This window comes from Pleurodeles waltl, chromosome 2_2, assembly GCF_031143425.1.
Source record: "Pleurodeles waltl isolate 20211129_DDA chromosome 2_2, aPleWal1.hap1.20221129, whole genome shotgun sequence".
NCBI lineage: Eukaryota > Metazoa > Chordata > Amphibia > Caudata > Salamandridae > Pleurodeles > Pleurodeles waltl.
In genome coordinates, this window is record NC_090439.1 from 993,218,500 (window position 1) to 993,229,948 (window position 11,449).

General features: G+C 44.0%; 1 protein-coding gene across 2 annotated transcripts in view; it reads right to left on the reverse strand.

Annotated features, from left to right (window-relative positions):
• The window catches only part of TMEM65 (transmembrane protein 65), a 188,875-nt gene that overhangs the window by 65,412 nt on the left and 112,014 nt on the right, over positions 1-11,449 (reverse strand). For both annotated transcript variants that reach the window (XM_069220716.1, XM_069220717.1), the window contains one exon: positions 8,558-8,612. In XM_069220716.1, the coding sequence (XP_069076817.1) occupies positions 8,558-8,612 (55 nt within the window). The remainder of the gene's footprint in view (positions 1-8,557; positions 8,613-11,449) is intronic.

Sequence of the window (11,449 nt, forward strand, 5' to 3'; positions counted from 1 at the left end):
TAACGAGTGTGCTTGTGGGAACGCCAGATCACAAAACTGTTGACACTGCACAATCCACAAGGGTGAATAGATCAAACCAGGGATATTCCACTCCCCCCCCCCACTCCAGCCCCTCCCCAACTTGTGGAAGACACCCTGCTCCATCTCGGGATGTTGACACCATTTGCGAACTGCCAGACAAAGTTTGCTCAGTTTGTCTGTTCTGGCATTCAGGGGGCCTGCCAGGTAGGGTTGACCAGAAAGGTGCCTCAGAGCACTAGCCACCTCCAAAGATGCAAAGCCTCCTGGCACAGGACCCAGGACCACACTTCAACCTGTTTGTTGCAGTACAACATGGTGGTGGTGGTGCTCAGTTCAAAGTCCACACAAATACATATAACACACTACACAGCACTGGTGAAGCCTAACTCAAGAGCCAAGTATACTTCCACCTATCTCCCAGAAATCTCCGCTCAGCTAGACTCTCACTAGCATACGTACCCTGCAATCACAAAAAACAAAGCCGGAGGCCACGCCTTTGCCAACATTTCCCTAAAAGCATGGAATGACCTCCCACATCCCATGAGAGTCTCATCACTTCTCGAGTTCTGTGCAAAGATAAAGACCTGGATCTTCGAATAAATACACAAGGGAACCAGCCACCTACCCACCTGCACAGTGCCTGGCTACCCTCACAGGTGATTAGCCCACTATACAAATAAACAGAACAACCTGCTCCAGCCTTCCCTTGATGGACGGCAAGAGAATCTTTGGATCCTGACAAAAGGTCCTCACCTCCTCAAGAATGATGTGGAAACAGCCGCCCAGTGGAGACCACAGAACTCCCATTTCCACCTCCTCCGCTGAGTCCCCCCCACCAGCGCAGTAGTGTTGCGTTCGTCACCACAGTCAGCTCTGCATGAAAGATGGACAGTGGTCTGAAGCAGGAAAGTGTGGTCAGTCGGCCACTACTACACATCGTGAGCTGTCTCCTCAAGACCGGGATGGTGTCTTAAAAGCAGCCTTAATGCTGGGCTAATGCTGGGACTCCAGGTTCCATTGCAGAGTTTGCATGAGCCAATTAGTGCAGTTGACAAGGACGATGCATGAGGCTAAGAGGCCAAGGCATCTCAGAGCCACCGGCAACTGGATCAAAGATATGAGCTTGAAACATTGTCATGATCGCTCAAAATGTCCTTTGGCTTGCTGCACCAGAGGAAAGGCCAACTCCACCATGCCTAGGACTGCCCCAATAACTGGAAGCCTCTGAGGAATTCAGGTGGAACTTCAGCTCATTTGTGATCAAACCCAATAGTGTCAAAAGTCTGGCCATTGTTCAGAGGTCTTCAAGCAGCCAGTTGTTAAGGTGCAGGAATACATAAACTCCTGACCTCTGAAGATAGACAGCGTCCACCACCATCACAGTCATGAACATGCAATGCCATCATTTAGTATTTCGCCAACTCGGCCCTGTCAGAGGAACAAGAGGATTCTTCAAGACCGTAAGAGCTGCAGGTCACTACCTATGACTAAGGCAACGACTTGGGAGATGTAGGAGAATTCAAACAAAATTATAGCTTCCATTCATAAAAAGGACACTCTCCTTCATCAAAAGGGCTGTTACATAATCCAGGCAAGAGGATATGTTAGTCTGGTCGGTTTACCTATTTGAAAGTTGGAAGATTATCTGCCTATCAGCAGAGTTCATTCTATGGTGCATTTTGAGGTTCACATGATACATACTGCCCAGTGATTTGTGCAACACAGTTATATCTAGCATTTGATAGTAAAACAAGAGGAGCAAGAGGCATTAATTCCAATGCTATCACTAACCATGGATAAGGCACGAGTAAGACCTCTACCAAAGAGCTTTAATTCAAAGGCTAATGCTACATATGCAGGTGTCATACAAAATCCTATTTAGGATTTAGAATCTTTCATACCATTTTCAGACCTCTTTTACAAACATGTGAAATGGTAGCCTCTTTGTAAGCTTTTTTTTTTTTTTTTTTTTTTTTTTAAATCCTTTCCAATTTGTGACCAATAACTTCTGTGTTTTCTGATTTCATGGCATTACCGCAACAATGCAGCTATATCTCAAGTTAATGTGCTCTGTGTCAAGGAGGTAGCACTTATAACTACGTTGTCCTCCATGCCTTGAAGAAGTGCCAGACCAGGTTTCAATTGTTTTACTAACTTCATCTCACCACAGACAAGGTAGAACAGTATGGGTGAAGTTTTCTAGTCGATGGCCACAGCTTTTGTGATATTCTTCTCTTAGATTTGTGTCGGGTAAAGATTTGCAGAATGCTTTGTCAGGCATGAGTGACGGACAGTTCAGTGCAAGTTTCTATGTTATACATGTATTAACAGATGAATGGAAGATATGCTATGATGCGATTTCATGATATATTGCTGGGTTTTTCTCCATCTAAGACTGTGCGCAATATGCTCTTTGCAGTCACCCTCATCCTCTGCACTGCAACGCTTCAGTCTACATCACTATAGGGACATTTCTGTTTACCTCCCATCATCTGCAAACAGCAAGGGTTCTACAGTTTTGCTGGAACCATGAACAGAAGACACTCTGGGCTAATTACGACCCTGGTGGTCGTCAGACCGCCAGGGCCGCGGCGGTGGTCCGACCACTTTTGCGGCAGTCAGACCGCCTCATTATGACCATGGCGGCTTGGCAGCGTCGGATTGCCAGCACTGCCAGATTCCCTCCCTGTGGGTGCTGATGGTCCTAATCCGCCAGGGCAGCGCTGCATGCAGCACCGCTCTGGGGACTACGACACCCCCCCCGAAAGTTTTACATGGCAGTTGCCCCGCCATGTAAAAGTTGGCAGAGAAGGGGTGCAGGAGGGCCCCGCACTGTCCATGCACTTGGCAGGGGCACTGCAGGGGCCCCATGGACAGCATTGTCGCGATTTTCACTGTCAAAAAGTGCGACGGTGCTATTGCACCCTACACACCGCAACATTGCAGCCGGCTCAATTATGAGCCAGCGTCAATGTTGTGGGCTGTTCCCAGCTGAGCCAGCGGGGTGCTCATAATGCGCACCACGGGAAGGTAGCCGCACTGGCGGCAACCTGAACACAGGAGTTTGGCGGGCAAACTTTTCCACCCGCAAAACTCGTAATGACCCCCTCTGTGCCACTCCCCTGCTGCAAGAAACTAAAATGTTATGCTGCCTTGGCACTGGACTGGAAATCGTGTGATTCTGACCAGTTCATTTAATCTACCTCTGACAAGAAATAAAAATATTTAAAATCAACTGTAAGTATGTAAAATGTACTGCTGATTGTGTAATTAAAATGATGTAAATCCCCAGCATGATTTGATATAATTTCACAATACTACCGTAACACACTGCACACTGTTGTACACTAACAGGATCCTATCTTGGTTTGTGCTATATAACTACCAATGCATACATCTGTGGCCTTGTGCATTCATAGGAGGACTCCTGATCCCATTGGCACATCAAGGAGATGCAATATAAACCTCAAAGCCCTGCAGAAACAGTGCACCTGTAGGCTGGGACATATATGGTGCTGGTTTACTGGATCTGCCTCACTGCATTGCTGACGCTGGAGTGGCTTAGAACTAGCAAATGTAACCCCCTCCAAACTCTTCCTTCCAGTGGTGAGCGGAATGCCCCTAAACTTTCTTTACCATCCTCTTCTTGTTCCTCCTGGTCCACCCATAATGTGGAACATCTCCAAGGGGATGCATTTTTCTGATTGTACTCTCTTTAGGTGATTGGGGCTCTGGAAAGCACTCTAATAACAAGTGAAAGTAAGACAGTTCCACTTTTAGACTACTGAAATGACTGTCAAATTCATCTCTCTTGAAATATGAAGTCCACCCACTCTTCCTGTACTGGCTCTTCAACATCGATCTGTTGACAACCTTGAGCATATACTCACTCCAGCTCACTCCCAGCAGTCGAGAAGCAGCCTTTTTTTCCTGCTTTAGCATGTGGCTGCTCCATCACTGGATCTGATCATTACAGTTTCATGCAGCCACATTTTGCCCCTTTAAAACTTCAGCCTTTTTCTTCTTGGAAATGAAAACCATACCGGAAAAAGACCACCATTTTTTGAACTTCATTCATGCTATCAGATGTCACTGTCAGCTGCTTACACATGTTATAGTTTTTAAATACATTTCAAATGCTGCTCCTAAATCCTGACTGCTTCGTTATTACACATTCATTTCTACCTCCCCAAACCCATGTTTCATCCACTTTTACATAACAATCTATTACTGAATTCCAATATCCTTGTTTTTCAGCTCATCGCCTCTACAGTCAGCAAAGTCCTCCCCCATTCCAAACAATCCACAATGTGACAAATCCCTTCAGTCCACATGTCTGCAACTTGCAATGCTCTCTATTCCCTTCATTTGCCATTGTCCTCGTAAAACATACATTCACCCTAAGCGAGCAACTGATAAAAATGTTTTTCATAGTCAATGTATCGTCAATTAGTTTCCATCAAACCAACCACAAATTTTAGCCTCAAGTTCATGCTACATGCTGCACCGTGCAGACACTGCCAGTCTCATCCACATTCATAGCTTCATCATGCTCAGTAATAAGGACTGCAGGATCATTACACACCCTCAGTCAATCTTAAATTCATAGGTTCCCAAGGAACAGAACAGTGCGAGAAGACAAACAACAAACAGTAGGGCGGTACTGCTATCATCTCCAAAATTCACTGAATTGTAAAACAATTGCCAGTACAACTTTCTTCACATTTGAGTTTCCTAAGGTTGCCATCTTGCTGTCGCTATTCAAAACCATCTACCTACATACTGTAGGAAAGTCCTCCTTTTTGCCCTGGTCACCCATAAACTTTTTGGACAGGTACTGGTGGTTACTGGCTCTTGGCTGTGCCCTGGGTACTGCTTACCAGTCCCAGGGCCAGTGCTCTGTGTAAAGTGGATATGCAAATTAGGCTAATTATAATTGGCAAAATTAACCTACCTATAAGTCCCTAGTATATGGTAGGGCATGGAGGTTTAGGGACCCCAGCATAGGTAGTACCTCCAAAGGCAGAGAAGGACATTTGGAGCAATCCAGCAAACCCAGACAATTAGGTGTCCCCTTGATTAGATCAGGAGAGGAGTGTGTTTAGGATTTTTAGCCACACCAGTGGGTGGGCTCAGCCAGATGTAACCTCCAAAAATCACTTTCAGCCATGATGGATTTTTGAGGAATGTTGCTCCCTGGGATTGATTTTTGCCACACTTCCCAGGAAGTGGTCATCACAGGGAGCAGGGCCCTTCCCCTGATTGGAGAACCAGGACCCCCCCTGTTTTTCACCCAGGAGCAAGGATAAAACTGGCAGACCTGCACCCACACCTCAGTTCCCTACCAGATCCCCCATCAGATTCCAACAAGGAATAACTACAGGAGAAGGACTGCCCTGCTGGACCCCTGGCCTGCACCTGGACCCTGCACTCTGAAAGACTGCACCAGCTGCACACTTGGGCTTCACCACAAGAAGGACTTTGCCTGGCTTCAACTGGTTCAAGGAGGGACTCCCTGTTTGCTACAGGTAAAAACTTGCTAACCAGAGTCCCATGCACCAACTCCTGAAGAAACAAACTAGTTGACTACTGTTCAGTGGCCAAAAAGGAGTTTGCGCTAGGTGCATTCTGGGAGTTGTAGTCCACACCCCCAATGGAGCACCTCAGAGCTTCTGGAACCTTCGGGTGAACTGTGGACCTCAAAGGAACCTTAAAAGAACATCTGGAAGAAGATCCAGAAGTTCGGAGAACTTTTTGAAAAAAAGCTCCGTAGAGGGACCGACCCGCCGCTGCAACTCTAGCCGGCTTGCCTCAACTGCGACCCAGCCTGACTTGCAGGTTCGTCCCGGTGAAGAAAATCTCCCCCCACCCCCAAAAAAAAGGACTAGTTCCGAACGTAGGAAATTGAACGGAACTTCCCAGCCAGATCATGCTTCAGGTTTGTCCCGGTCAAAGGATTTTCACCTCGAAAAAACGACTAAGTCCGAAGGTAAAAATCTACACTCAGGGCTCCTGCAACGTGTATCCGAGGAAGAGTTCCAGGAGGTCGGACTGGACTGGCAGGTTCATCCCGCTGAAGAAAATCTCCAGAAAAACTAACTAGTCCTAAGGTAAACTTTTGACCGAGGCCTCCCGCGGGCTGTAGCCGAGCTGGGCTCCATCGCGGTCGGCCTCAAACTCTGACTTTGCCCTGGTCGAGGTGCGACCGACCAGATGGGCGCTTTGTGTTTCAATGCGCTAGAAAACAATAATTCTTTAAAAATTCATATCTCTGGTACTTACCTGCCCTTACCAATAACCCATTTTCCAACACATATCATATACTATCCACCTGATCACAGACCTAAAGCTTAAACAGAATAACTTAGCCAACCACAATTCAATGCATCTCTCGCAAAAACATAAAAGGAAGCCACACCCGAAAAAAAGCATGGCGGGAATCTGGACCACTTCCACTTAGCCCACCACTAAAGACTCAGGGTAAGGATTCAATCATGCAGTCCAAAGAAAACTACACACAAGGTCAAATCAGCATGTACCATGCTTCCCAAAATCTTGTTTCCACTATACCACTGCCAATACCACAAACCCCCTGCAATAATGACACATTCACCAGTCTGCTAACGCAATTAAAAGAGGAAAATGCTCTACTAACTAGTTCAACCACAGAAAGACTATCTTTAATGCCTGGGCCTCTACTATAGTCTCTTCATTAGAGTACTATCCAAGGTGATCACACTCCCCAACCTACCAGTTACTTTGTGGGTTCCATGCTCTAAAATCAAATCCAATTTCTAGCTTTCTGAGTTGACATGGTCCCTGTGATTAATATTTGGCTCAACCAGTGACTCTTCCCTCAACCTACTGACAATCTGACAGATTATCATACATTTAAAAAAAAGCTAATCCTAATCATAACCTACCTTCCAAGTTCTGACCTGTGTCCAATCTACAGTTATTCTGGCTACAGCACTGAATGAGTCACTCATAAAACCTTGATTTGGATGAGGAAGATAGATGTATTCTCATGGTATCAATACAGCCTATCATCAAAGGCTGCTTTCAACCCTGAGATATCGCATAGGCTTTGGTGGTCACATCTTGACCTGGTTCTGGCCATTCCTATTACACTGATGTATCCAACAACCCTTAAGACTCCTTTTAGACCCGTTTCTACAGGAAAAAAAGAACAACATAAAACGGTTGTTTATGGACCTTCAAACACCCTATTGGTGTCATGCTTCATTATCGGATCCCACTCTGGATCCTATAAACCACGGTGGATTCACAAATATCCCAGTGAGCTCTTTAAAAACACCTAAAGGACACCACAGTGTCCTTTAGGTAGGAAAGCCAGGGCAGCTCTTCTTTTTTTAAGTGAAATAAACATCTGACCGATCATCGAAAGTCTGTTACGAAAGTCCTCCCTGGAACGGGCAGTTTAGCATGTGGCCATTTAACAAGGCTAGAAGATTACTTAGTATAATTTTTCTGTACAAACTGGCTACAACATTTATTAGACTAATAGGTCTATGGGCAGTTGCACTGTCTCAGTGTCCATTCTTATAGATCAAAGACATAATTGCTGCAATTTGTTGAATATTGTGCAAATGGAGATGGAGGCCCAACAAACTGGGAAGCTCTTAAATAGTTCATTTAGAAGAAGGTTGGTCACTGGTGTTTTTTTTTCTAGTGGCTTATGGCCTCTGATCTGGAGTTCCACCGTCTCTCCTTTCATCTTCTGACAGAGTGGTTGAAGTAGCTCTTTGTGAAGATCTCTACCAGTCTTGTCTATGGGTTGTAAAACGATGTCTGTAAAGGGTGTCACCCACCAATTATAATGAATTTTAGCATTCACTGTACATGATCTGATTCTGTGCCCACTGTCACCAGAATATAAAATATGCCATTCTTGTATGCAGCGTTATCTAAGGCATTCAATTTTGTTTTGGAGCTCCCCTTTTCTTTTCTTGAACAGGGCTTTATTCCTACATTAGGCATTTGATTGTTTAAGGCTCTGTTTTTTGCCTAAAATTCATATGATTATTTAGCTAGCTTTCTTCAAACCAGGGTAGTCTGGTGTCTTTGGTGCAACTTCGGGGCTCTGAAGGACCCTTGAGCTTGGCAATCAATCAACTTCCTCAAACTGTTTCCCAGTATTTTCTGCAAGGACTTTAGTCTTGTAATAAGATTAGAGGTGAGTGAATGTCACACATTCTCTTTTCGCTTTACTGCCCCATCAATCACAGCTTGTCTAAAATCTTTGTGAAGAGATGAGTCCAACATAAGCACACACAAAACAGCATTGACTAGCATGGTTAATACAAATTGAATCTCTTCTGCAATGACAAATGACCCCAGGAAATCTCACAATGTACTGAATTGGATAAGTAGGGATGCTGCAATACTGGATTACAAATTGAAACAGTACACATAATCAAAGGTAACATTTTTAAAGGAAACTCACAACAACACATATCGATTATACATATAGATTATAAAACAATAAAAATTAGTTAAGAGTATTACCACTTGCCTGCCATTGTTGAAATTCCTAAGACAATTCCAATAGATAACTCTATATGAGTTCCCTAAAATGGAAAGACAATGGATTAATTTTCCAACTACTAGTCAGTCTTTCTTGTATGCATTGGAACAGCTGAGAATTTTAGGAGTTCAAAACCTGCATTGCTTTCAAATTACATTGATGATTCAACTGTTACCGTCCTGTAATAATGATTTTCCAGCGATGCTATCTTGGACAGATTCACGTTCAAGGACAAATAATCTATAACATCTCCATCACTGGGTGAGCGGCAAAGAACCCTTACGCTTACCTGCTAAGTGGTTAAAAACCTCAATCAGATGATAACTTAAAACTGTGACCAGCACTTGGGGTACATAAAAGAGTAATCTTGAGAAACAATGTCCATTTCCGTCTCACAGCAGACAAAACAAGGCAAAAAACTGGGGAGGCACAGTGTGTCCTAAATGAATCTAGAAAAGATACCAATGCCACATAATCATTGCTACAGACTAGTTGTTCTCCAACACTGTATTTTCAATGTGAAAGCAGAATACCAAAGTATGATAATTTAAGAGATGAAGGTACAGAGGAGTGAGCCCTTAACTGCAGCAGGTCTTAGGAGTTTAACATTCATATCTAGACATGGTGTTCAAGAAGTTACTTTTTTAGGATATACCAGTAGTTCTCATTAAACATCCCCACCTCTGTGTTGGATCCCAGAGGAAGTATTTTATTCTTTTTTTTTAAAGAGAAAAAGCATCTGCAAATTAAACAAAAACAAAAAAAACATAAGGCAAAATTCTGCCTTTGATATGGCAGGGACAATGAATGGGACCTTATATTCTATTCAGAACAAATCTACCATAACATGCACATTCATGCATTTATTACTACGACACAGGTCAAAATCAAGTTTATTACCACAATAAAACAAAAGTAACATGAGTAAAACCCTTCTGCTGCTTCATGGATAGCATGTAACTATCGCTTTACACAGACCATCTCTTCAATATGATTCTACCATACTGCACAAATTTAACCCATTGCATCCTACTGTAACTACAACTCATGCCCTTGACATGCAGTTTTAATTACAACACATATTACATCACTCATGGCATCTTTTAGGACATCACTGACAATATCACCGCAAAATTTGCTAGAAAATTATTGATGAGAAAAAACTGTGCATGACCTTATATAAAGGTTACAGGGACGTTATAGTTAGGCTCTCATTTTAAACATACAAAACCATAGAAATGTGCCTATTATAGTTATCTTAAGTAGCTATAACTCATGCCCCAGGGTAACTATAATGGGTGCCCCAGCCATGCAGTTTTTGTCAAAAATGTTACTGCAAATATTACATTGATATTATCAATGATGTTATTAAAGAAGTCATAAGTGCCGTAATTTGTGGGGTAATTTTAATTACTCTGCCTTGATCCAACCACTGCTACACACAACCTTCGTCCGTGCACTGCAAGGGTTGGCCGCAGGGTCTTACCTGTGGCCAGGTCCTGCGGCCAAGTCCCTATAACCATCCAGTCGTGCGCAATCACCCAACCCTTTTTCTTTTTTAAGTCTAAGAAAAATTTGTGGATCCATCCACTTTACTGAGGACCAGTCCCTGCGACAGAACCCCTATACTCAACCAGAGATTGTTTCTAGACTTTGATGAATGATATACTTAGAATGAGATATTTTAGGACAATCTGAAAAGAAAAATAGGACTACTGACACACCTAGTACGTAGTCTGGAACCCTCAACTTCAGGGTGAGGGCCTGAGACCTTAACCACTAAGCCGCAGGTGACTCTTTGCTATATAGTTTTCAGGCTTACATATAACATCCAACACAAAGATTTTAATGGCATCACATGTTCCATCAATAGGAATGTTTAACAGTCAAAACACTAGAAAATAAATCTACACACAGAATGAGATATCAGGATTTGAATCTCCATCCTGAGCTACAGTCCAACAGCTTTATCAGTAGGCCAGAATTTTTTTTTTTTTAAATTTTGTAAACATAACTATAACATTTAAACCAACCGTCTTGCTACTGTGATTCATTTAAGTTATTACATGGAGAGACCAGTGCAATAACAATCTCTCTCTTCCATCTCATTATGAGATGGAGGAGAGAGAATGGGGGGGAGGATGGGGGACAGGACAACCTTTCAAGTATGAACCTACAACTTGTGATCTTGAAAATAAATTAAAGTAGGGAATGACCACAGACACACATGGACTAGAACCCTCTACCTTCCGTATGAGGGTATGTGACCTTAACCATTGTGCCACAGGTGAGTTGTGCTGAAAAGTCATTGCAATGGAAGACCATATCAGTGACTACAGAGAGAGACATAGGCACACAGAGACAAAACATGAGGGAGGGCGGGGGGCTCACCTGAAGGCTTCCCACGTCCTGCAAGAGCCGGCATTGCTCTCGCAAGCAGGGAGCTGCTTGAAACAGAGCAGCTCCCTGCTTGCAAGAGCAATGTCTTCATCTGTTTCCCTGCAAGCATATTTGAGTGCAGGGAAACAGATGAACTCTGCTTTCTGCAAGCAGGAGCTGTTTGACAGCAAATAGTTTGGGTGGGCACCTCGAAAGGTAGCAAGAGTCAGCTCTGGGGTGGTGGCGGTCCCCAGGTTATCTTGGCTCCATGGGGGAGACCGAGCAACCCTCCCATCGTTTAATTTCACCCCAGGCAGGTGGTGGTCCCCAGGGCCAGGGGGTTGCAAAGGATCCCATTTATTATTTTATTTCAACACCGAGGAGGTGGCGGTCCCCAGGGTATGAGAGGGCTGTGATGCCCCCCGCCCATGAATGGTTTGGATTGCCCCAGGGATGTGGCGACCCCCTGGTGCTTTGGGGTACGCACACGGCCCCCGCAAT